The sequence below is a fragment of the Perissodus microlepis genome, chromosome 13, assembly GCF_051167445.1.
Source record: "Perissodus microlepis isolate ML-2025 ecotype Zambia chromosome 13, ASM5116744v1, whole genome shotgun sequence".
NCBI lineage: Eukaryota > Metazoa > Chordata > Actinopteri > Cichliformes > Cichlidae > Perissodus > Perissodus microlepis.
The window spans coordinates 26,041,451-26,069,299 of record NC_140473.1 but is presented as its reverse complement, the minus strand read 5'-3'; the positions used below and the strand labels follow the sequence as shown (position 1 = coordinate 26,069,299).

At 38.9% G+C, this 27,849-nt stretch overlaps 1 protein-coding gene across 4 annotated transcripts; it reads right to left on the bottom strand.

Moving 5' to 3' along the window:
- Positions 1 to 1,711: 1,711 nt before the first annotated feature.
- Positions 1,712 to 26,310, bottom strand: wipf1b (WAS/WASL interacting protein family, member 1b). Of its 4 annotated transcripts, XM_084947725.1 has the most exons (10): positions 26,105 to 26,309; positions 19,203 to 19,310; positions 7,008 to 7,116; positions 5,949 to 6,078; positions 5,630 to 5,773; positions 4,762 to 5,536; positions 3,677 to 3,777; positions 3,334 to 3,510; positions 2,709 to 2,822; positions 1,712 to 1,857 (listed from the first exon to the last, which is right to left on the bottom strand). In XM_084947725.1, the coding sequence occupies exons 3-10, from the start codon at positions 7,068 to 7,070 to the stop codon at positions 1,805 to 1,807; spliced, it is 1,557 nt and encodes a 518-aa protein (XP_084803851.1). In that variant the 5' UTR covers positions 7,071 to 7,116; positions 19,203 to 19,310; positions 26,105 to 26,309; the 3' UTR covers positions 1,712 to 1,804. The 4 variants fall into 4 exon arrangements, with proteins under 4 accessions (XP_084803851.1, XP_084803854.1, XP_084803855.1 ...); XM_084947728.1 differs by lacking the exon at positions 19,203 to 19,310 and having other exon boundaries at positions 26,105 to 26,310; XM_084947729.1 differs by lacking the exons at positions 19,203 to 19,310; positions 26,105 to 26,309 and adding an exon at positions 19,373 to 26,098.
- Positions 26,311 to 27,849: the final 1,539 nt, after the last annotated feature.

Sequence of the window (27,849 nt, the reverse complement as noted above, 5' to 3'; positions counted from 1 at the left end):
AAAGTCACTTCATCTGGATCCTGCCACTACAATGCATCGTTCCCATTTTATCACATGATCATTGTACAGTCATATCAAATTACTTACAATGCATAACAGAATAAAAGCGCTCCATTTTCACCCCCAAGCAAAGAACATAAAGCATTGTTTTAAAGTAAATAAGTTTGTGTATGATTGTCTTTAAGAGTTCCTTTTTGACATGTAGGTTTCAAAATCCATACATGTATCATATATATGGATCATACGCGATCCATACATGTACTGTATATGTATGATCCATCATGTATACATGATCCCTACATGATGGATCATGTATACAGGACAGTTTTAAAGCAGTGCTTTGTGAAGCAAACACATAATACTGCACAGTTCTTAAACATAACTTAAAATAATACCATCATTCAATATTGGTTGTTGAAATCATACTGATACAAACACATGACCTTCATATTAAGTCAAGGGAGCTTTGACAAAAAAAACAAAAAAACAAAAAACGCAAAACAAAAATCAGTTCAATTATGTTGCCATATTCCCATACAAAATTTATTTTAACACCTCAATCATGAACATTAGAAGCAAGCTCATGTCACACATAACTGTAAAAGACAAACAAACAAAAAAAAAAACGTACCATTCAGTGGCTCCAACAGAAACACACAGATGCACATTGTTAAGGCACATGTGGATTTGGCAAATTAGACATTCATGTTTCCCCTGATGTGTTTTCTGCAGTGGAGCCTGGAAGTTAAGGCCTTTTACACTTTGGTTCCATGTCTAGGTCTATGTAAGTATGACACGCTGATATAGTACTGATGTTCTAACTGTTTTATTGATAATGTGGGAATGATGCTTTTTGTAGTTGCGCAAATGGTCCCTGTATGTACGTATGCAATTTTCAGTCATACCACATTCTTTAAAGAAAATTATTTTGTGGACCTTTAAGTTGTGGACTCCCTGAGGTTCCTGAACCCCACTTTGAGAACCTCTGTTCTAAATGATCTGGCAGTCAATGCTTCTGTTTCAACACTGACATCACCAGAGTTGTTCCAACTTAACAAATAGATGAGGCATAAGCATCATAAGGCACAAAAGGCATCCCTAGCTAATTCCTTTAAGTAACCTTAAGTACAATCATGAATAGAAAAGGCACTAGGGAAACACTGGTTCATAAAATGACAGCTTGCAGCTTTTCAACACTTGTATAAGATGACTGATTGCATAAGAAGCCTTGCACTACACAACAATCCTGGAACTAAAATATAGTCATACGATTTTTAATCCGTTTTAATCCGTAAATAGTCCCAGAAAGTCACATGTGCTACATGCCACATTTGTCAAGTATGCTTTTCTATTCCTTTTCAAAAGTGTAACTGGTTGGTTGATAAGAATGGAATAACTAGCAAGCAGTTTATGCAATCCAAACATTGTAAGCAAAGACTAAATAAGTTATTGGAATAAAGTCGATGTGCATAAAGGGTCATGAAACCACTGTTGCTCATGAGGCAGCTATGACTCAGGACACCCAAATAAAACAGCATGGTTGTAAACCTAGACAAAGTGTACCAAAATATAAACATGCTTTGGTCATTTAATGTGTCATTCTGCTGTTACAGAGGCAAATGATGACACATTGTGAGTTTGTCCTTTTTTTCGACAACTGTATTTCAGGTCCATCTTACATGTTGCAGTTCTTACTTGAACTACATGCTGCAGGTCAAAGCACAATGAGCGCAACAAAAAAGACAAATAGGGCAGGTAGACAAAGGGGGTAGTTCCAAGTGTTGCGATAGTTTCCATCTTATCTTCACCTGGGTATAGGAGGAAGAGGAGGTGCTCCTCTTTCCTTTTTACCAGAACCTGCAAAGAATCAAAGACACACAAAGTTAGTGCTTTCTTTAGTAACGGAGCATGTTTTCCTCCACCAGATGGCAGTGTCTGACAAGCCAGATCAACAGTTTTCCCACTTGTTTGGAAGTTTGGACTAATATAATGTAAATTTCAGCCAAAACCTTTAGTGAGTTCAATATTTTTAATTTAATGGTGCACAAATGCTTAAAGATTGTAGGGTAGTCTGATTATAGCCAGAAAGACTTAACAGAACTAAACTGAATGTTGTGACATTTTACAGTTGGGACATTGATTGATTGTTGAAAAGAAGATTACAAAAGCAAAGTAATGAACTGGGAGGGACAGCAAACTTTGATGTTGGGAGTCAAATGGGAGTTATTGTCAAATGTCGGAAAAGTACTGCAGACGATTATAAGAGAGATAAATTAATGTTGAGGCTAGTAGTAATAGGCCACAGACAACACAATTAGGACTGGTACCAGAACGTGGCCTGGGCTGAAATGAGGAGCTACAATGTCAGATGTCAGTTCATCAGAAGTAATTTACAAACCATAAAGGAATGCTGATAAACTACTTTGCTTTGATTGTAATCTCACATTGAATATATTAAATCAATAATATATCGTTAATTTGTAATGTTATAATCAGCATCACTGTTTTCTGTTTTGTATTCTTTCCTTTTTTCTGATGTTTTTTGTGCTGTAAAGGACTGTGGATCAAGTGGCTCATGTCCAAAGTAATGTTAAAATATGTAATGTTATGCATTGGTCTGTCAGTGTCTTTAACAGGTTACTAAGCAAACTGAAAACTGCATGAAGATCATCTAACGATGCTGAGTGCAGATAACATGCAGAACTCACCTTTGCTTTCATTTTTGCCAAGCTTACTGGGGTAGGTCTTCTGGGAGTGCACATAGGGCTCAGGTGGAGGAAGGTCTGACACTGGGTGAAAATTGAACCGACCCTCCCACTCATCTATTAATGGAAAGAATGAAGGTGTCAGTGTTAATTTCTCCAGCAGAATGACTTAGCTTTATGACAGTATATGTATAAAGGATATTGTATTTGTTTAGAATTGGATGAAACATGACAAAAAATGTAATTTTAAAAAATGGATCCCTGTAAACTCTTGTTTTACAATCTTACTACTTTGGTTAAAGGAGTAAAAACAACTCCAGCGGAGGTGAGTGAGTTCTTTTGCCATAACTGAACATAACAGACTTTACGTCTTAAAAACAGCGCTGAAGGATATCGTCTGAAAAAGTCCTTTAGAAGTCAGAGTTAGCCTCTTCTGTTTGGAAAGTAACCACTGGTACACATGGGCTTACGTGCTGGTTTTAGGATTTTATTGTTGTTCCTTAAACAGACTTGACATACTTCAGTGCTATTTTCCTCTTTATTTTTCCATCTTCTTGCCATAAAGTAGCAAAATTATTTTATAGACTACTCAAATAAACCTTAATGACATATTAAAGGTTTTTCTCACCTTGTATTTGGTTGTGGTTTTGGAAACCATTCCCCATGGGTGGTGGTGGAGGAAACCCACCTCCTGTTCCCGGCCTGTCAGGAGGAAGGGGAGGCCTGCCTCCAGGTCCACCACGAGGGGGCTCTGGGCCTGGCCGTCCCATAGGCCGACCTGCAGGAGGTGGAGGAGGTAGAGGGCCTTTGGAGGGGGAGGAAAAAAAAAATAGGATGTTAAATGTTCCGAAGTGGCATAAAATCCAGTAACTTTTGATGTTAATGGGCATGCTATATCATAAATATGTCTAATATAAAATTTGAATGCTGCAGTAATTCATAGTTCAATTAACAGGTGAGCTCTTTTTTACCCGAGCGTACTGATGACTGGTTCCTTCCGAGAGATGGTGGTCTCTCATTTGGTGGAGGAGGGAGAGGTCCTGACCGGGTAGGTGGTGGTGCTGGACTATGGCTGGCGAAGATAAATGTAATATTAATCTATGTTAATCCTTTTTACAGTATCCCTATTTTTTTAAGCACACATCCCTTAGGAAATATAAATCATTGTGCACACTACTTTAAAACCTTGAGGATTAAACTGCATATCTGAAATACGACATACAAATTTAACTTCATGGAGCATCAAGCACCAATCGCTCTGCTTTCAGATCTGCACCCCAGTCACTTTTGCCAAGTTAAACAAACTTGGATGTTGCTGTGTGCACCTCTCCTTGTGTTCTCCACAGTTAGCAATGTTTGAAGGCCATCTGTTAAATCAGCCGATGTTGTAAGCAGACACCAGGTGGAGTTTAGCTAAGAGATGAAACCTGAGGGGTGGGGCAGACTTAACTTTTTTATAAATACACACATTATTTTGTGTTTTTTGGTGTGGACAGGGAGTTTAGCTTTATTTTTATTTTTCCTTGCAGCTTGCAAGTTTGCTGTTTTATTGTGTACTTAATTTTGCTTTATCTGTTTGTCATTTATTTTGTGGTTTGGGACGATTACCTACTGCTTAATAGCAACGCAAACACCTAATTTAACAGTAGGTTTCCTACCTCAGTAGCAACAGGAACCTTCCAAAGCTAGAGTAAGTGCTTAGTGGTATGTATGTTTTAGACTGTGACTAGACTAGGAATCCTCTTAGTTTAAAGCCAAATTAAATTCGAGAAAAAAAAAAGATTTTATCAACATTCAACTTAAGTTTTCAAACTGCGAGTGGCCTTTTTAAGGAAGCTACTGGTTCCTTTGCATGATGTGTGAACTGCAGCATCATAGAACAGCTATTAGATTTGAATCTATGCAAACTCTGACATGTCGACCAAAGTAGATACCATGCTCACATTCTCTCCCAGTGTCTGATAAGAAATGCACCGCTGCATTACTTATTTCTTGCAGTCATCCATTAAGATTTAACAAATTTCAGGTGGCATATCAGATAAAACTTTGTCAGTACCTGTTGAGCGAGCTGTTTCTTTGGGGTAGACGAGGTGAGGGGTCATCACCTCCTCCTGGGGTGGGAGGTAAGGAAGGAGGCCCTGGTCGTCCTGGCGGAAGAGGAGGTGCGCCCCCACCAGGTGTGGGACGAGAAGGTGAGGAAGAAGCAACAGACGGAGAAGGTTTGGAGTTGACTGAAGGAGGAGGAGGTGGCATGTCACGTGGTATGGATGGCCGGTGTCCTCCAGGGGCAGGTGGTGGTGGCGGTCGATCATCAGGAAGTGGGGGCCTCCCTCCTGGAGCAGGTGGTAAGGGAGGTCTGCTGCTATTTGAAGGTGGAGGAGGAGGCGAGGAGAAGCTTGGTCGAGGGCCTGGTGTGGAACCTCCTGGTGGCGGAGGAAGAGGGCCGTGCCTCCCTGATGGAATGCTTGGTGGTCCAGATGGAGATCCATGGCCCGGCCTTGGTCCTGTGGGGAGTGATGGTGGAGGTGGGCCCCCACGAGATGGGAAGGACTGAGCAGGTCGAGGTGTGTTGGGTACGGGAGGAGGAGCACCTCCTGGAGAGTCTTGCCTGGATGGAAAACCTGGGCGGCCCTTGGGAAGATCAGGGGCACTGCTACGGCCACCAGCAGGGGTTCCTGGAAGTCTAGGTGGTCCGCCGCTAGGGTTTCCACCACCACCAAAAGGGCTTGGGCCACCACCACCAAAAGGGCTTGGGCCACCACCACCAAAAGGGCTTGGGCCACCGGATCGGCCTCCAGGTGGGAGAATGGGTCCTCGGCTGGGTCCCGAGTCTGACAGAGAACAAAACGGAAAAATAAACTACGAGATTGCACAAAATTTTCTTTGTTGTTTGTCATTGTTTTGTATCATTTTTTTTTTTTTACCATTGGAGTCTCTGTTCGCTGCAGATCTCAGTTTTGGCATCCCACCCGCAAACAGGCCTCCTAAACCAGCAGGAGCCCCACCACCACCACCTCCTCCTCCTCCCCCGCCTCCTCCTCCCCCACCTCCTCCTCCTCCTTTGGGTTCTGATAGAAAAAAACAAACAAATATTGAGTTAATCATTCTTGCGACATGTGGAGGACATTCATTACTGAATCATATTATTTCCTCATTACTTGTGACTAAGTTAATATGACTAACTCCCATTATTTCTCCTTTGCAATCATAACTGAAACAGTCACTGAAATGACATCGACTTACTGTCAAATACGGGTGCACTGCGGTCATTTGTAACAGTTTTCTTTAGTCTGGCTCCTTTACCAATATCAGACAAAAGAGCACTCCTTCCATGCTGCTCTGAACGACTTAGATTTGGTTTTTCTGTGTTGGCCTGAAAAAGACACACAAACACTGTCAGCCTTGGGAAGCCATTAGCAAATTGAAAAATACATGTAATTGTAATTGTGCTTAATTGGAAAAAGATGTCATTAAATTAACATTAAAGCAAAATGTTAGTGGTTAAAATCAAGGTTACAAGTTATTTTAATATATTTTTGATTAAGGCATTTACAATACATCTAACATTAATATTGTTGTTTTGAACATGCCTGCACTTCTTTTTCAGATATTACTGGACAACGCAACTCAGCAAAGGATGATACTGTTCATTATTACCCAGTGTTCAATACATATTTAAGCTTTCTTTTCCCTTCAAATTCTTGGCAGAAATTACACTGCCCATTTTCTGCTGGTCGCATCACTGCTGATTGCTATCTGCCATGCCTTCAACCAGTCAAATGCCTCAAAGTGGGTGGTCTTTTTGTCTGTCACAAAAGACTAATTTCTGGAAATTAAATAGCATTTTCCTTTTGAAATAATAAAAAAAATAGCTCCAACACATTATATTCTTCAGTGTGAAACGGTGAAGATGCTGTTGCTATTAAATGCTCAAAGAGGTAAGGTCAATATGTTACATTGAGGATGTGATTAAAATATTGACATTTCTTTCATTTTTGGCAGGGTACCTAGTAAATTGTAAGCTTTTAGATTTCTAGAGCAAGCTTTTCAACACTACATTACTTTATAGCATTTTATAGAGAGAAGGAAGGATAAACAGTCAGTGAAAGAAAGAGAAAACTGTCATTTCTTAAATTACTTAAACTTTAAAGTGACAGGCCATGTAGATGAAACTATGAATGAAAAATAACAAAAAAAAAAAAGATTTGTTATGACATTATATGGCCACAAGATGTCTCTAGCTCAGTAGAACAGAGCAACAGATCTGGCTTGATTTAGAGATAAATGAAAACAAAAACTCACAAGAGCAAAAGTAGGAGGAGGGGGAGCTGCTGGAGGTGGCGGTGGTGGAGGTGGTCCTGGCATCTTCTGCTTTCCTCTGTTTTACTCTATCTGCACTGGATGCCGCACCCTGGAAGACAGATCACAGACATTCTTGAAAAACAGGGAAAACAAGCTGATGTTGAATTATGTTTTGACCTCTTAAGCAGCAGACTGCATTCTTAAAGCATCCCAGTGTCCCATTAGGGATGAGGCAGGATGCTTGCACTGCAGTACATTTGTGTTTCCTCTTACAATTTGTTTATCAATAAAAGGCTTTTCTGATGACTATATTATTCATGACTCCACCACAGGATGGTAGAGACAGTAAAGAAATGGCAGACGGCAAACAAAACTGAATCACAAAAATAGTGACAAAAACGCTGTATGCTGCTGACATCACAATGTAGTGATTACCATTGCTTTTTGCCTTTTTAGGGACATTTTTTTTCTCCTTCACTTACACAGTTTTTGTGATACACTTACTCGCCAGTTTGTTAGGTACACGTGTTCAACTGCCCATTAACATAAAAATCTAATCACCCAATCACATGGCAGTAACTCGAAGCATTAAGGCATGTAGACATGAAACAGATGACCAGCTGAAGTTCAAACGAAGCATCTGATTGAGGGAGAACGGTGATTTAAGTGACTTTGAATTTGGCATGGCAGCTGGTCCCAGACCGGTTGGTCTGAGTATTTCAGAAACCTATGAACTACTATGACTTTCCCATACAACCGTCTCTAGAGTTTATAGAGAATGGTCCTAAAGAGAAAGTTTCCAGTGAGCAGCAGTCCTCTGGGAGAAAATGCCTTCTTGATGCCAGGGCCAGACTGCTTTGAGCTGATGCAAGGGCAACAGTAACTCAAATAAGAACTCTTTACAAACCAAGGTAAGCAGAAGAGGATCTTTAAATTAACAGCAAGCCTTGAAGCACATGGGCTAGAAGGCCACGCCTGTTGCCAGTCAGGTCAGCTAAAAAGAGGAAACTGAGGATTCATACGAATTCATCGAAATTGCATGAATGAATATCGGAAAAAAGTTACCTAGTCTGATGAGTCTTAATTTCTGCCAAGACATTCAAATGGTAGAGTCAGAATTTAACCAACATGAAAGCATGGCTCCAATCTGGCCAGTGGTTCAGGTTGGTGGTACACATTTAGAGCCTTAGTACCAACTGAGCATTGTTTAAACTTCACAGCCGACCTGCTATTGTCCATCCAGCCACTGATGTCTGCGTCCAGCAGGATGACACATTTCAAATCATCTCAGACTGGCTTCTTGAATATGGCAGTGAGTTCACTGTATTCAAATGTCTTTCACAGTCATCAGATCGCAATCCAACAGTGCACCTTTGGGATGTTGTGGAACAGGAGATTTGCATCTTGGATGTGCATCTGACAAATTTGCCACAACTATATAATAGGTAGCGAGGTGTACCTAATAGTGTGGCTTGTGTGTGTAGATTACAGATAACTGTTTCATGTTTCAAATATCACAGGAACGCAACATTATAAATAGCTTTGATGTGATAGTATTGTCTTGTGAGTTACTCTCTGACTTCCTCAACTAGTTTCTACAAACCAAAAGGTTTAATGTTGGTGTGGAAGTAACAGTTCTCATTATGTTCGTGCCAGACAGCAAAAGCACACTCTGATGATCATTTCTCTAGCAAAATCTCTGTCATTCACAGACTAGCAGGGATTGATAGGACTACATATGAATGCTAATAACTGTTTAACGGAAGAGAAAAATACCACAAGGAAATCCTTTTTAAAGTATTTTAAGCTGTAGTTTATTTAATGACAAGTACAGTAGATACTATGAGTTGACTGCACTGAAGTGCATGCGTCTATATATTTTGCAGACAAAAAACAGTGGCTAAAGAAAGTTACTTTCATTTCCTTAAATTTGGTGAGAAGTCTGAAAATATGCAGAATACAAAAAAAACAAAAAAACAAAAACTGTAGGTTACTTTGTTTGACTGGCAGGGATCGCACAACATCACAATCATTTATCGTGGTGGTGCTCGTTCACTACATCTGAGCTCCACTTGGGTTTTAGCCTGCTGTATAAATCAGTGGGGGAGTCCAGCAACTGCAAAGACAGCAGCAAAGGCTCTCTATGATATGACTTCCTCTTTAGTCGAGTCTTTTTTTAACTAAACATTACTAATAAAAGTGGTTCTGACTGGAAAATGTATCACCCTTTGCACTATAATGTCATGTATTTATGCTATGTTGAACTCTTGGAGGAACTGAAAGTAAAGGACGGAGACAAGATCGCTCGAGAAGGAAATATTTTTTTCCAGAAATATGAGGAGTAACAGGTCATAACAACAAATCAGTTGATATCGATCTTACATACAACGGCAAACTGACAGTAAATGTTTCATCACTAAGGAACTTGAGTGTTCAGTTCCTGTAACCACAGCTTCAAAAAGTGTTGTAAATCTATATAAAGAGTTTATTTTTACAAAGCCAGAAGACAATGTTACAAGGGCTCATTCTGTGTAAATGCCAATGGGAAGTCCAAGTGTTTATAATGCTTATAATAAAATACTGATGATTAACACACCATCCTGTGACTGTGATAATGTATTAGCTGCTATTATTCTCATTACCATTGCTCTTTTCCACTGAGAAGAAAATAGGGGAAAGAAAAACAGTACGTGAATAGTGAATGCATGCAGCTTAAGGACAAACTGAACATGGCTGATGTAGAAACAGCTGCAGACCACTGATTCTCATGTCCATGAAGCTGTGCAGCGGCAGCTTTCTGTTCTAACATCAGGCAGAACTATGAACTTGCTACACTCATTTGCTTCAAGCATCCACTATGCATTGTTTTTCATGAGGGAGAGATTCAGTTTTTCTTAACCTATCACAAGATACCAATGTATCTAACAGAATCTAAGATTATTTTATGTGACCGCTGATGTGTAGCCATGTCAGTATACTGGTTTACCTGCATTTCAAGAGTTAAGTCAGATAGAAATGTTCAGTACAGTTGTCTGTTTGTATAACAGTAACTGTGTCATGAGGATGGCAAAGAAAAACAAAAATAATGAGCTGGATCTTGATTGGCTCCATCATTGTGTGCTTAAGTTTAAAAGTTCTTTTAAAAGGACCTTTTAAAAAAACAAGCGCGTCCATGCTCACAGGTGTACACACGGGTGATCACACCCACAAACTACACCCTTTTTGGCTCCTACCTCAAAGCACACTGTGTTCTGTTGATCTTATGTGCTGCACAATAATGTTTAATATTTAGTATTTACTGTCATATTCCCATATATCATTGTGATGTTGTTTTTTCTATTATTCTTGTTCTCTTCTGCTTGTTTTCTTTTTTCTTTCTCAACAGGTGATCCAGGTGATCGATAGATGCATTTTTTTTTTTTCTGCCCATTCTGTTGGTTTTTGTTTTTTGCCCTTGTCCCTCTTCTCAGCTGTTTCTCTTTCCCTCTTTCTTTCTCCCCTTCTTTCCCCCAGTCAAGTCTGTCCCGTATTCAGCAAGTGAAAATAAAATAAACAATAAAAGGTGAATCAAATGGACCATTACGGCAAGGCTGGGATGGTCAATTTGGTAAAGTAAATCCGTTGGGCATCTTTCTTTGCCTTTAGACAATAATTCTGATGGCAAAAGAGCCAAACGGGACAGGCAAAAAAAAAAAAAAAAAGTTTAAAAGTTCTTTTCAATTGGATCTCTTGAATGTAAACTCTCATCGATGAGGCAAATCAATGCAATCCCTGTCTGTAATGCAATGTATCCAGAACACTACACCAATGCAAGTGGCCATGTCATCAGTCACATTTCACCCTATGAGAAAAAGACTCTAAGATTCCAGTAAAGAGTAAGACTTGTTTACTACCAGAGCAAATGATGTCAGAAAGGTGTCAGAAACCCAGTGTGTCACTCACATTTGGCACTTCCCCAAATAAACTGAAAATGAATAAGACTTCTGAGTCGATATCTGAGTGGATAGTTTAAATTACCCGTTTGATAAAAAAGGTTGATGTAATAAAAGCCATGAAGCAATCAAGGCAGGGTTGTGATTACTGATTGACTCCAAAGATGAATATATAAATAATATAATATTTATTTTCTAAGCCTAATCCATTGCTATCATAATGCCAAACTAGTCTGAATGCAAATAACAAACAAACTCATTGGTTTGCCTGTTTACCAGTGTCAACATAACTACTCTAATCACAGAGGTTAGGCGAGGCCACGTACAGTAGGCAAAAGGCATTTAACCTTATTGACTAACTTTCACTTGTATTTATCCATATCAACTGTTTCATCTCACAAAAACCTCGCGGTCTCACTTCATTTTTATTTGCAAGCATAAAAAAAGACCATCCTCAAGGGGCCTCTTACTTCCTGTATGCTGCTGACAAACAGGAAGTCACGATGCGCCTCGAGAACCGCAGCCATCCGGTTGCCATCCGATGCCTCTACATCGCAGCCACGCATCATTTTGATATTCTCCTACCTCATTTTCTTTCTCTCAACTGTGAATCGCCAAACCACACCCCAACTCCACACACACACCCTGCATGTGTTTATAACCCCCATGTTCCTCCTTTTTTGTGCCTTCATGTTCACCCTTGCATGAACTATCAGCCTTCTTTTCTCAGTCTCGGACAGTTTCACTCAATGCCCTTTCCCTATCGCCCAGTCTCACTGGTTCCTGCGTCCTTTGTTGCTCTCAGTGTCTCAAAACAGTGAAAAGTGAAGTTTAGATTTTGTCTGCTTCCTAAAGCTAGCAACACAAATCTTATTTTAAGGCATACATGGGTCTTCAAAAATTATCCCCATCTCGTACTAGGGTTGTGATAGGGATACAGCAAATGTCATACAAATTTACTTCCATTATAACAACTGTATATCTGTTACAGGGACAAAAGAACATGTTTATAGCAAAAAAACAATGCGCCTAACAATAAAATTCAACATGATTATTAGTAAGAAGTTGAAACATTAGGCAGTTATTTCTCAATGTAAAGCAAGGAAAAGCCTGTAAATGCTGCAGAAACAAAAGATAAAACACTGAGTGAGAACAGAGTCTAAAGAGGACAGCATGTACCGTAAACATGCATCAGTGTCAGGGCTTGTATATCACACCACCTCAAGTAATTAAGTCACTCAGAAATTGGAAACTTCTCATTTGCAATTCCTTTCATACATTCTTTAGTCATATTTAGCAGTAATAAGAATACAGATTCAGTGAAGAGTAAAGAGAGGATTTAGAAGAAAATTGTGTGTTGGTGCACAAAGATGTTCACCAATTCCTAAATATTTCTGTTTTAAAAACTACAGAGTTGAAAAATTCAGTGTATAACATTTATTTGGAAATATAATGTATCAGTTCGTGTGGGGTGTTTTTGAAGATTGTGAAAGACCTCTTGCCTACTGTGCCCGAGCTTACCTAACCTCTGTGATCACAGAGTAGCTCTGTCAACACTGATAAACAGGAGAAACTAACGTGTTAGTTAATGACTTATATATTTGCTTTAAACGAGTTTTCCTCTTACAGTAGCAATGTATTTGGCTTTGAAGACAAGCATTATATCCTGATACTTGCAATATAATTTATCCTTGCGCCTTCTACTGTGGTACAAGTAGATGATAATCATAGAAATTATACATAGACAAAGGTACGAAGCCACCTACACGTCTACACAACCTTTTAGGACAATCCACTTTAAATAGGTAGAGTAACTTTTGCAGTTATAAAGTTACTCATTCATCCAGAATTCCCAAGCATTTTGAGGTCAGATAATGATGTTGTAGAACAGGGCCTGACTTGCAATCTAATGTGTCCCAAAGGTGTATGGTGCGGTTGAGGTCAGCACTCTGTGCGACCCAACGAAGTTCTTCCACAATCAAGGTCTCTAAAGGCACCCAGCCCATGCCTTTAGGGACCTTGATTTGTGCACTGGGGCACAGGCATGCTTGAACAAACTGCTCCCATAAATTTTGAAACATAGTCCAAGTTGTCTTGATAAGATGAAGCTGGCCCAAGCCAACCCCACAGAATTATTAAATTCAATTCATTTTTTGAGTTACCACCAGACATTGTATGAGAGAGACACAACTGTAATCTCTACTAGCGCTTAGTGAAGTCCTGCTGTGAAGCCTCATCCATCTTGGCGTTTGGATGTGATGAGGGTTGGATGAGACTGAGAAACTCAAGAAACTGAAATTAAATTTCTGGTAAACTGTGCAATTTTATGCTCATACAGCCTGCAATCATACAATAAACATTATGCAGTATTCAAAAAGAGTTGAAACTCATGAGTGAGCCCCTAAGCCTAATGGTCTATAGACTTTTATACAACAGTCCCCTAATTGCCCTCCAAGACATTACAAAGAATGCTATTTTAAGGCATTCCTTTTCTGTGTATTATTGTAGGGTCTTTGCTTTACAATTGAGGTGACTGCTGTTGTGATTTGGTGCTATATAAAGAAAAAAAATAACATTGAAATCACAGTAGACAGCGCAAGGATAAATTAGATTACTAGTAAGAGATTAATTCATGATATCCTGGTAATCAGTAAAGGACTAACAACCAAGGGATGTGTGATCTTGCTTTTATCTGTAGTAAATTTTCTCCAAATATGGCTAAGTTGCCAAATACCAAGACTGCTGCATCAACTCATTTCCTCTCCCAGTGATGAAATTACACTGATACAACTGCAGATAGAAGACTGGTAAGTGAGCGTCAGGATACCAAAGACATTTTTCACACATGCATTGAACCCTGATTACCTGACAGAATGCATTTAAGAATGCAAATTTCCGACATAGTTGAATGATTTTCCACCTGCCAGTTCCCTAGTACACAGTTCGTGTGATGTCAGTTGGTGCAATATCTGAAGAGTGCAGTTAATTGTTGGGTGCATTCACTGCTGACAACTGGTTATTGTGTTCAATGCACAATCCATCCACTCTCGTGTGTTGGCAAGGGAGTGAAGCTGTGGTTAAAACCACCTTCCTGGTTTTATATAGTTGAAAGTGAGCATGTAAGTTATTTAAGGTGACAACAACAAAACAAGAATTAATTTGCATTATGAGCTGTGTGCTAGCTGCATTTTTAAATAATGCTGAAACAGCTCTGACTAACTGCAGAAAGACATCAACTTCCCCAAAGGAAACAGGCTTGTGTGATGAAATGGTAAAATGCGCTACAAAACTTCTCTCTCCCTCATAGCCTAATATTAGCAAAGCATTCACAATGGTTCCTTTGACAAACAGAGAGGAGCAAGGAGGGAGAAGCAGCGAGGAAGATTTGAGGGACTTTGAAGAGACTCCATGAAAACACAGACTCAACCTCTAACATATGCTTCAGTTTACAAATGGTCATAAAAAGGCTTCTTCATCCCGCCACTGAACCCCCTGTGCTCCACATCCTCATTAGATTTACTGCTTAAGTAAAATCATGCATACACAAATTCATATTACAAAGCACAGACTTTGTGACTTCTACCCTGAAGAAGAACAAAGTTTGTTATTTTGTTAAGATCTCCACATTTTCTCCACTAACTTGATGCATTTTACCGACTGAAGGCTCCCTAAAATGGAAACATCACATTTTGGTAGCTTATTAAGTCACGTCTATGTGTCCACAAAGCACCACTGGCTGGGGTTGCTGCAATGAGTTATCGGTAACCGAATGCCAGTCAAAGTGTTTTCCCACTAACACATTAAATTTAATCGGCCCCATTATACTTTCATCTTGGCATCTCTGCACTGAACCAACACACGTGACTCACGTGCATACACACTTGTGCACACGTGCATGCACATACAAACTGACATACATGCTCACACATCTAACCTCTTTGAATTTAGCGAGAAGTGTCTATTCATAAAGAGAGAAAGCAGAGGGATTGTATCTCTGTCTGTTTTGTGAAAAGGGATGGGCAGACCCCCCAATCTACATGCTACAGCCTTTGCAAAAATATATATTACGGCTCGTAGGAATACAACCCCCACAAACCCTCTGATTTTTAGCTCTATGTCTTCAAATAGTCTATGTCGCAAACCACAATACAATTAGAAATTGACTTTGAGTGCTTGTGGTCCGTAAACAGAAGAGATGGCACTGCATATACAGGACCATCTAACTCCCATACCATTTGGACTTTTTATTATACCGCCATTATAGTGTTGCCATTTCAACAAGAAAGCTATCTAATGAAAAGAGGAATTAAAAGGATTCAGTGTCAAATTTCATAGGAACGTCACAAAAATTCTAAAAAATATTTCTGCTCAAAGAGGCTGCTGAGTCTAAAATGTGCCTGATCAGCAATAATTCTCTACAAAGATCAGATCTGCAGCTTTTCTTTTCAACTTGTTAAATAGCCGTTATACCTCGGGGCTGCTGTTTGTGATAGCCCAAAGTTGAAAACTCTTGTTCTAAAGGGTGTCTCTGAAAAAACGTTAACGTGCACAGGTTGTTGGCTTAGTAAGCGATGGAGCTATGATGTGCAGATACAAAGGAGCAGCCACACTTCTGTGTGGCAAGAATAACCCTAATCTGACTGTGATTCACTGCATCATTCACAGTTAAAGCCTGGCACTGTAAAATAACATTATAGAGTGAATTACATTCACATACATTAACACATTAACTTTTAGACTTCAGAAGTCTACTACTGTTCTCAGTTAATTGAACAGAATCACCTCTGTCCCTTTCTGGATAAAAGAGGGGTGACACGACATACTCCACATGAAAGCCAGAAAGTCCATCATCAAAGCTGAGCGTTTTCTTATGGAGCTTAGAAATTTGCACTCCTGTATTTTGACATTATTTCATATTAACTGTTAAAGTTAAATGGCACAACTAGCCAAATAGCTAAGTGGAATTAGCTAAGTGGAAGGGAAATTTAATTCTGGCATCTTAAAGCATTTACATTATTGCATGCGATGGTGAATGTCTGAAAAGAAATATATGGCATTTAGAATATTGTGCATATTGATTAATTAAAAAAATACATCACAATATTGTAAATGCTGTGATTTTATTTTCAAGCTCTAAACTTGATTATTTAAAGTTCACAAATGTTAGATGCACAGCAGTAACAAACACTATCAGGCTTCAGAGCATACAGGAACGCTGTGGTTCGTGAATTAGAGCAGGAAAAAAAAAATCCGCCCCCCTTTTGTTATTTTTTTCTTTCCACAAATTGCACTTTGGTTTTACACGTATACAAGAACAAACAGGTTAGCACAAAGACAAAAAGAAACAAGTAAAAAAGGAACAAGGACCATTTAATGACTTGATAGTACAGCTGGTATTCTGGTATCCATCCACTTGTATTCACCGTTACCGTGAGCCAAAAGTCATTCATCACTGTATGTGAACAAGGCTCCCACACTGTTATTACATACATTGTTTGTTATTCTTTTCCTGCACGTGGGAAATGAACTCCCCAGTGTGCGTTTCTCTCCATCTGTAATGTTGATAAGAGCTGTTGTGTTTTTTGCGTTTGTGCCATGCATTATGCTTGCAGGGTGGGAGGGTGGACAGTGCTTCTCTATGGAAATGGCATTGACAAATATTGACAATCCCACACAGGGACAGGCAAAAAAGAAATTAAAAAAATAAAAGCTGATTTTATGGCAAAAACCATATCTCAAACTGACTTCAACATTTTGATTATGTGCAGATAAATGGCCAAAATAGTAACTTTTCCAAAGATTGATTCTACATTCATATGGAAGTAAAGAAATGTGGAAGACTGTGTATAAACAATTTTTTTAAAAAGCTGTTTGTCAGTATAGGCATGTGTAATAATTTCAAAGGGGTCATGTTGGGTGGAAGCGGGCTTATCATTAAGAGGAAGCCTGCAATCACTTTTCATTCAACTCCACCCAAGCTGCAAACAGGCTCAGTAGTGAGTGTTAAGTTACCATAAACGATAAGACAACTCAGACACATTTTGTGTATTTCAAAAATTTTAACTCTATAACTATAAATTACTATTTTAACATTTTCATGCATTGGAAATCAAACAAAAAATTTGATGCCAATTCCAAAAGGATCCGAATGTGAGGTGATTTTAAACATGAGCTGCAGGAAAACTGTAATATTATACACTTTACAAGAAGCCCAGGGTAGTAATAAATGTGTCTGACACTAAGCAGAAACAGTGCTGAGTGGCTAAGCTAACATCCTGTGGTGTGTTCACATACACACACCCGCTGACACACACACCAGCTGTATGTTGACAGATGTGGTTCCATTGCTGCTGTTTTAGTCTTCGACTCAGCAGGGTAATTTTACCTCTCAAACATTTCTCCAAAATAGAATTAAAAGCTGAAAATATTTCATGATGGGAATGTGTCTTCCTCCAACAACAACAACAAAAAAAACACCTAAGTTTTTCTTCAAAAAACGTTATTGTAAGTATTGTGGATTTGTGTTTTTCCCCTTACGTGCATTGAAATATGGACAGACAACATTTAAGCAGAAAAGGAAAAAAGGTTATTGCACAAAATTCACATAAGACAAATATAGACTGGACAGGCATATGAAACCACTCGGCAACGTGATGTGATTTCTAACCACTTTTACCATTTTTTCTGGTTTTCCTCCATACCTACACCACTTCCTACAAAAAAAGACAATGTGTTTACCTTGACTTTGTCTACCATTCAAAGATTTTGTTTTACGATTCATTATGTGTGTTTTTTCTGAAGCAGGCTGAAGGATGATTCAATACAGTCCTTTTAAATTAAAAAAATAGATATATATTATTATGTTTTTTAAATTGATGGTACATTCTATAACTACCCACAGAGTTGGTTATTCAAAGACCTCTTTTAACACAACAGCCAGATTGCAAGGGCTTTCAAAGTAACTGGACATGTAGTTATTATGTTTCAGTTTAAATTTAATTATATAGTGCCAAATTACAACAGTCACCTCAAGGCTATATAGACTCCAGAGACACTGTTTGGGCAGCAGCATGTCATTTAAAAACAGATCATGCACAAAAGACTCAGATAGGAGATGACCACACAAGTGAAGATGAAACTCAAAAACAGTTGGATAATTTCTAACAACATATGTTAGAAAATATAACAGGGAAGTAGGAGAAACATTATATTATTATATATAATATTCTTGTACAACATACTGAATTGACAGTCAAGCTACTTGGTGAAAAAAAAATCAATAATAATAATAATGATAATCTAAGATGTAGGCATGCATATCTATCTTTTGCTAGAATTTTGAGGATTACTGTGAATATAAACTCACAATAATCATTCATCCTCAAAGAGCAGAAAGGCCCATTTGTAGTTTGCAAATACAAATGTAGGCTCCTGAGTCACGGCTCAATGAGCTGAAACAAAATAAGGCTAATGCAAAAAATACACCGGAAAATAGCATTGAAAGCATGTGACTGCATATTGGTGGTGTTTCTGTTATGCTATTGCCTTAATAATTATTGCCAGCTGAACTACTGTGTTGTTGTACTGCTGTTTTAAACACAAATGTGCACATTCTTTGTGCTCAGATTCAGTTAAATGCATCAAAACTAATATCCTTGTTAAGCATGATATTCTTGAACATAAATCCAAACCTAATAAAGAGCTTTTCAGGGCGAAGAAATTGAGCTAGTATGCTGAATTTGCAGCATACTAAGTAAGTCACCTGTTATGGTGAAGACCAGGCTTAAGACAGCGAAAGACCACAATAAGCTAGAGCTAAATGGGGCCCGGAGAGATCATCATCATGTACAATATAGCAAGTCTGCTAATGTGGGCTTAACAACTCCAGGAAGTCAATGTGTTATATTTATCCATCTAATTGCTTTTGAAGAACCTAAACTTTGAGTGTTATGTTGTAAAAAGTCAGCATTCATTACCTAATGCATTTGTTTTATCTAGTTTCTCAATGCAATGTACTTTCACATTACTAAAACCATCCAGGAAATGAATTCTAACGGATGCTCAGCTGGCTTTAACGAAGACTGGGCTTTGCCCTCAAACTTCCTCAACATAGGAACAAATAATTTTTTAGCTCATAACTTCAACTAAACTACTCCAAAAAAGGGGCCGCCAGGTTAACAACAGACTTCAGGCTGATTTAGTCTTTTTTTTTTTTTAATGTGATGCAAAACAGTGGAAAGAACATAGAAGTGAATGGACTTACTCAATCTGTGTCCATAGAAGAATCAGCAGTATATTCAGTAGACAGTAGAAAAAGCACCTTAGTTCATTCCTCATAAAAAGGCAAAATGCGAACAGCAGCCACATACAGCTGAAAACGGAAAAAAACGGAAGATTAGTAGCATCTAAAAGTCTTCAACACACATTCATTACCAAGTAGGACTTCTTGATTCCACTTCCTCTAAAGTTGCATATCACATATTCAGAGAAGTCCCTCTTAAACACATACAGAGCATACATACAGCGTGCACCACTTCCTCTTTTCAGTTCCCCCACCTGGTGGAGGGGGAGGGGAGCTGGAGTTTAAAAAGAAGTCTGGGCCAATAGAAATCCAGCAAAAATCTGACATCTGTGGAGGTTATTCATCCAGGTAGGAGTCCAGCAATATCATTAGAATGCAATCGTACACTGAGGCAGCAAAATCCACTAAATAAGAAGAAATATGCAAAGTTATTTTTTGTTATATAATCTAGCACAACAAGGTCCTTTTAGAGTTTTTAGAAGTAATGGTATATATAATATATTATACTTTTAAAAGTTAAATGCAGTAGTTCATCAGCATTGCAATTCATGTTTTAAAGGACGTTCTTTTCAAGTAAAGATCATCTGCACACTGTGTGAAACAAACAGCGACTATAAAAAAGGTGAAACCTCAGAGAAGAGGAATTAGCGCTCCCTCGCTCGCTTGCTCTTCACTCAGTTTACAAGATGTGATGACTTATTTGGTTGCAGTGACCTTCCTGCACAACCAGATTTCGATATTTCTTTACATAGAAAGGCAGTGTTATTTTGTGCGACTGTTTAAGCTCTAAGCTTCTACAGGTGGCCTTAATGGCCAATTTCACTAATTGATAAATACATGTTACACTATTATCAAGAGACATTTTTTATATATTTTATAAAATTAACAGCTCTTTGGTATGCAACACCTGAGTGCAGTAGAGTCAAGTGAGTACTGAGATGAACCAGCTAGGAACATTAACATCTTTGTCAGTCTTTTTGCATCCTGCAAACTGAAGCCTAGTGATGACACCAAAACATTTTCTTTTTTGCTACAATTTGGTGTCTTCAGCTGCTGTGTGGTGAATGGGACATGACTGTGTCATATACATATACACACACACACACACACACACATATATATATATACACACATATATGGCTTTCTGTTAATGTCTATTTATTTTTCCTCATTTGTATGATGTGCAGAAGCTTTCTCATGGCGCATATATATATATATATATATTAACAGAAAGCCATTTCCTGCTTTTTAATGACAGAATATCAGGTGCAGCTGTTATTTAACTGAAAGTGAATTGATTGATTCCAGCCCATAATGTGGCTGGACATAAAGGTTAGCATAGCTCCACAGCAGACGCTTCCTGTGCTCTCAGTGTCAAACTTCCTGCTTCACCACACAGTCAGAGGCGGTCTGCCAAGCCACCGTCAGCTGCACTTCAATACTCTCCCTCATGTCTCCGCTTTCCATCCAACTACAGCAACAGAGCAGCGTCTTAAGGAGACACCTTGGCTTATTCTCATGTACTCAGCTGTTTTTCTTTACCAGAATCGAGTCTCCAGTGAGGGGAAAAACACGTCTGGGTAGTTACCTCAGTTAACCATATAAAAGGCCACTGTTTCCTTTAACGGAGACTGTTGCAACTGGCTAATCCATCAAAGAAATGCCTATTCTGTTAAATCATCACTCACCCAAACAAAGCAAACAGATTTAAACACAGTCATTGCAGGTGATGGGACTGATAAATGACTGAGAATGAACAAACATCCCTCCATATCTCCTCGAAACATTCTGAAACACAAGAACATTAACCTTTAAGAGATCAACACCAAAATCCTTCCATGTTTTCTAGCCCTGCTTAAATGCATCCCTAGCAATAGCATGGTGATTTCCATTACAATACTTTAGCATGCAGTGTGTATTAGTGTATTTTTACTCATTCTGCACAGATCCTGCTAAAATTAAACAGTCTTAAAGCTTTGAATCCAGAGATTAAGTATTAAGTATCTTTCAGTGCACCAACACTATGTCTAAGATGTTTTCCCATTACATCATGTTGCAGTGTTTAGTCACTGCAGCATCAGCAGTTTGGGCTGCAACTGTAGTAAATCTCAAAAATAATCTAGGAAAATGCATCTTTAAAGGAACAGAGTCACATTTTTGTTCTTATACCTCCCTATAGAAGAGGGGCTGTCTGCACTGTTTCATACCAGACACGTTTTCATTAGTCAGGTGTTTGTGGGTGAGTTCTGTTATGACAAAGCAAAGATAACCGTTTCCCTGTTTCCACTCCGTACTAAGCTAAGTCGCTGCTGGTTGTAGCTTGATCTTAAACTAACAGATATGAGAGAGCTATCAATCTTTTTGTCTAGCTCGTAACAGCAAGTGGATGACTCCATATGCCAAAGTTTCCACAGGCTTCTACCTGAAATGCTGATGTATTTGTTGTGGCATGTCAAATTTTAAATTAACTTAAGTGTCACATTTCTATATATTTATATATATAAGTGCTGCTGTAATATACTGTAATAAGAGTTTGAAAAGGTTACACACCATCTCTGTAGTCTTCACAACCACAGCAGGCACTCTTGTTGTGTCTCGGGCATATTCAGCCCTATCAGATTCACAGTCTGAGCGGAGTTGTGTCTCAGTATTTCCTCTTTGTTACCATTGACATCACAACCACACCTAAAGCATGTACTATAAAGCAAGTTCAACATACCCAAGATATATTTTCCTTATCTTTGGAAACATGTATCTAGGTTCATTTATACTTCTTTTGTCAGGCTGAATGGTAACACAACTCAGTAAGTCAACCCAGGGTTGGTGGGTTGGCTGAGGTATCAACACTTATACACCAATACAAACATGGATAAGTCTATAGGTTCCAGAGTGGATTTTTTTTTTCAGTTGTAAAAATGTAATATGACAAAATAAAGGCAGGTGTTGGTGTAAAGCAGCAACATATAAATCTATGTGATAGGAAAAGTGCTACACAGCAGCCTAGTGCACAAAAAGTGTGGCATTAATGTGACAATGCGGCTTGCAGTCTATATTGCTTTGAGAAGACTGGAAGAGTAATATATAAAAAGTGAATAATATTTAAAGAAAGGAAGGAAAACTGTAAGAAAAAGATGTGTCAGCTGATAGACTTATCACCATTATGATCCCACCATCCCACACAATTGCATAGTTGATAAAAAGGTATTCCTGTGGCATGTAAGACAGTTTGAACTTAGTTCAACACCACCAGACTTGCACGTGAAAAAATAAAGAGGAACTGTTGAAGAGCGAATACAAAAATGGAAATCAAACCGCTACGTAGGCTTACCTACAAAATGTATATAAACTAAACACGTAGCGTTAGGTTCTTTGTTTTAGGATAATATTGCTTTTTTAAGCCTTTTACAACTATGAAATTGCTTTAAACAAGAGACAGGAGAATAAAGATGCTTATTGGACCAAGACAAAGAATTTTGAAGGTGTTTAACTTGAGATTCTCTGACTATCTTTGACACTATTTTTCAGAGAAGTAATTGGCGAATGCACGCATAACCTGCTCCAGAGCATGAGGTAGTACGACCAATCTCAGGGTTAGTCCTCCAAACCCCCAATCCTGCTTCATGGTGCAGGCTTCTGAAGAGGGGTCACTGTCTCAATAGAGTTCAGGAAGGAATGTCATTGGGTTCAAATGCGTATTGATTTTTTTTGCATCTCAACACACAACCTCAAATATGGTATTAATATAGATGCGAACATCAAACACTGTTATTAGACTCATTAGGCTGAAGAGAAGAGAAGAGAAGAGAAGAGAAGAGAAGAGAAGAGAAGAGAAGAGAAGAGAAGAGAAGAGAAGAGAAGAGACTCATCCTTTGCTGTATGTCACAGTCACATGAGTGTTAGTGGAGCTTGCCTGCAGGCCACTCAGTCACTTTAGATGCTTTGTGATCACACATCAGACTGCATATGACTCATATAGTGTAGGTTAAACAGAGATGACACAATTGTGTCACTTAAATGCTTCAATAGTGTGAAAAAACATCGGAAAATATACAACAGCTAATGCTTATTTGAAGAAAGACTTTAACTTGTACATCTGTTAAGTTAAAATAATTATCCCATGATTGATATGCAGTTGGGAAAAATGTAGAGTACCAGAATGAATAGACACAGTGACATTGAATTGGAGGAATACTAATCAAGCGTTGGAATTTAACCACTCTGGCATTTCCTGACCACATAAATCATTGTTTCATTTGTGACTGTGCCTGTTTATAGCATTGGCTGGTTACATTAATGGCACATGAAGCACATGGTCATGAATTTCAGTACTGGACGGACACAGTGGTGCCAGAATCACATGCTTTACACAGGAAACCGAGCAGAGCACAAAAAACAAGTTTTTTGTTCTTACTACTACCGGCACATGCTACACAAATGCAGCCTATTCTCAAACCACAAAATGCGAGTTCTACATCTGAACAGTGGTGCAATTCTTTTCACATCATAGCCTTCATAGAAGGAAATGGTATGATGTTTCTTAGAACATGTCTTTTCTGAGTTATTTTAGGAGATGACAGAAGTGGAAGCGCCTCGCTTCCTAACTGACGCTGGGTTCGGCCCACTGTGCACTGTGGAATGAAAAGAACTCTGAGCTAATACTAGTTCTGTGACGAGGCACATGAATGAAATACAACCGGGGGCGATATGAGCACACTCACGAGGCTGCCCTCTGTTGTGCAATGACCAAAACCTCAAAAGATTTTAATGAAACCCGGACATAAAGTAGAACAAAACTTTCTACACAGTGCTGCTCTTTTTGCTGGTTGTAAGCCAGAGAAGTAACAGGTTCAGTCCAGAATAAGGTTACACAGGAACACCACATATTTATATTTACACGCAGCTACCTTATTAGGCCGCTTAATAGCCAAAGCTTGAAAAGGTCAAGTCAAAGCTGATGTGATGGCACTGACGTGAAAGTATTGGATTTTTTCCAAGTTTCAGGATCCCAAAAAGCACCACTTCTAGTCATCCTCACTCACGCAGTCAAGTGACTTTCAGCAAGATACTAAAGGTCAAGACACATAATCCTAACCCTGAGCCCCCACAATGTATCCAAACATTATCCCAGTAGCTGATACAGGCGCTCTTGCAGCATGGGTAAATGTAAAGTGCTCTAAACTGTCCTCAGTTAAAAGTAATTACAAGAATAAAGTCCATTTCCCCAGTTAAGGATACTTGACTTCACTGCAGATTTTAAGAGGCTCTACTTATGAGCAATAAAGCCTGCTTCTTACTGGATGGAACAAAGCTCAATGAGTGCTTGTATGGTAATGGTTTCAGTTTAAAAGCATCTCTAATAATCTTAAACTAACAAAACTTTCTAATGGAAGAAACAAATCTCTATAGGTGCCATAGTTCCAGGAACAACACGACAAAATCATCCCCATTTAAAACCTTTTTTTTTTTTGGTAATAAAATGAGTCATTAAGATCCCAGATACTTACAGCCTACTCTATTCTTTTGTCCTTCTAGACATTGCTTTGATGAAATGCACAGATCACACTGGATCATCATCCCTGGAGCTACTGGTGCACTAATGCTCTGAATACATTATGCAATTAAGTAAATAAAGTGAGAGAGGTCTGGGACAAACCAGGAGGTTTGGTGAATTAATACACTGAGGATATAAGAAATAAGAAGTGGCTACATATTGACAAATGCACAAATAGCATTTCAGTAGTGCTTCAGTACGGAAAACTGAATTCAAGTCAATTTCACACCATTCAGAACGAAATGTATACTTGGTTAATTTACAAGTGTTCCTTTTAGTGTCAAGTGTCCTGAACTATACCAGCATGTTTGCCGACTTCCCATATCTGAAAAAAGTTATCTACCCAGACACCAAAACATGAAGTTTTTTGAACAACAGTAACAGGTGAGATATTACACAATATCAAGAAAAGCTACACAGTGGAAAGAAAGAAAAAGTCAACTGATTTAAACTACTGATAAAGCCATGCAAGTCAGACTGGAGCTAAGAAATGTCAGATAAAGTGGCTGCTAAACTGTGAAGGTGACTCTCCAGGCCTTGCAGAGAAGGGAAGCAGTACTGTGTTCCCCATTTGATTAATGTGTTGTCGCCATTCCTCCATTCAAAGTAAGTAGCCTTATAAACTAAACGTTTACAGTACGAGCTCGGGTTTATGAATCTGTCTGTGTAAGTGCATGCAGAGATACTGCTTGCCAAACAGGTTGTGGACGCACACAAACTCGCGTTCTACGCTTTCAGCCTAATATCTCTTCTGTGCAGCTGTAGTCAAGTGCATTTTTGTATGTGTGTGTGTTGCCACAAGTGGCCCCTGCTTTTTACAAGGCTCTTTGAAAATAAAACCCAACACTGCAGCCCGTCCCCGCACGCCTGTAGCTCTCTTTACAATTACGCAACACGAAACGCATGCCTTATGTGTAGCTTAACTGTAAGAGAGACGAGCTACATCTTCATGATCTATGAAAAATCGGAAGTTTTAACAGAAACCAACACTGAGTACTATTTGTGGGTGGGATGAAGAAGGGAAAAAAAACCCTGGCCTGTGCCCAAAGTCCCAGCCAGATCCCCTCAAGTGCCTTAAAGTCGTCTTTTAAGCGTGTAAACTACTCTTCTGATCTTGAAATAAACAGTTGTTTCCATCTCTGCTCAAATCATTCCCAGCTGCTTTCGGAAAGATGACAATTCTCCTTCTTTCTGCTTGTACAGCGAACTCGTCTGTCACGGTTTCCGCTTAAGTGAAGCTTTTTATTTTCTCCACACAATCACACAAAAGCAAAACTTCAACGAAATTTAAGACAATGCTTGCTTAACTTACCTCTGCAAGACCGAATTGCTGTCCACGGCCGATGAAATCTTCCATCGACCGTCAACACACTATGGTTGATGTTGAGGACCGCTACGCAGCCAATCCTGAAGTCTGCAGAGGGCTGGTAGGCAGACAGACAGCCCTGCCACACTCGCCTCATCCAGAGCCTTGTGCACAGTGGGTTGAGCAAAGACTGCTGAAGGAGAGCTACATGAGGAAGTAGTTTCATGATCACAGTGACTGTGTGGAAAATTTAGTTGAGCTAAATGAGACCATAAATAATATTTATACTTTCTATAGACAACATAAGACATTTAGTCATAAAACATTGTAATAACTTCGGTAGTGTTACCAGTAAATATTAAGATGTAGGTGTGTGTCTAGAGGGGAAGGTATGTGGTGGCACTGGCCAGACCTGAAAAAGGATTGTAGGTGCAGCTAACTGCCAAAATACTGTAAAGAGAATGGCTACAGGTAACAAATATGCATTTGTATTTTAGGTGTTTTAGGCTTTATATGTTTTATTTTTTAGAAGAATCAGTACTATTATGCTACTTCAGTAGAATTTTGACATATTCTTCAATGGCTAAATACTTTGTTTGCCACTTTGGAAAACAGCTATTCTTTACAAAATGATAAATGATATGTAACCCTTTTCATGTCTTAGCATTGATATGGCTGCACAGGCCTGCAAATGATGCACACAATAATATGCAATGTTTTCCATGCTTTCTAAAATCACTGATCAAACATTTTGTTTTCCTGTCGGGTTCTCCTGCCTTGTTCTTGGTTCCCCCCCCCCCTTGTCTTCCTATTCAAAAGCTCCTGGAAGCAGCCCCTTAGCTATTCAACCAGGTAACAAATGAAAGCAACTGTACTTAATAGCAGTTTTTTCTAGAAGCCACAATCATCTGTTCACACAATCATGTACACGCTGGAAGTCTGTGGGATACGTCAGGAAAACTTTGGGGTGCAGTATCTTGCCTCAAGAACAATTTATGGATTGAAGGAGCCAGAAGGTCAAACCACTGACCTTCTGACTGGTAGATAACCACCTCTCCTCTTAAACTGACTGAGCAAACTGACTGAGCAAATCTAAACCTCTTCTAGAAGCAAGTCTTTCAGCTTGGCAGCCCTCTTGGAACACCTCCAAGTAATTACTTGTTCATCATTACCTAAATGAACTTCAATTTTAGTGATCACTTGAACATAAACGGTATAAAGAACTGCCAGGGAACCACTAAAAATGCTTCATGGTTAAAAGCTTTTCTCCCCACAAATGTCATTTCTACCCCCATCTTTTACATCTACATAGACCTAAAATGATCCTGTTCTGTTCATGCCATTTTCATTTTCAGATGACAGTATTTTTCCTCCTTCCTTAACTCAACTCTTTGAAGGTACGACTCTGGGTTCGGCCAATGCAGCTGTGCCGGCAGGGTCTCTTATCCGGAGTTTTAATAGTGATGCAATGTTTCCAGATGTGGAACAAGAGAGAGAGAAAAAAGCGCATTAGTGTAACCTGAAAAACAATCATTTTCTCAAAAGACACACAAACACTATATATAAGGGTTTCTGACGTTATTGAATTTGGAAAGAAACACCAAATTCCAAGCTCAGAGAGAAGACCGTCAACAGTTTGATTACATAACCCTTTTCCCCCAGCGAGACAAACAGCTGTATCGCGATACTTACTTTTAAAATTAAAAAACAAAACCAAATCCATGTTTTATCATTCTTTTGCTTGATTTTAA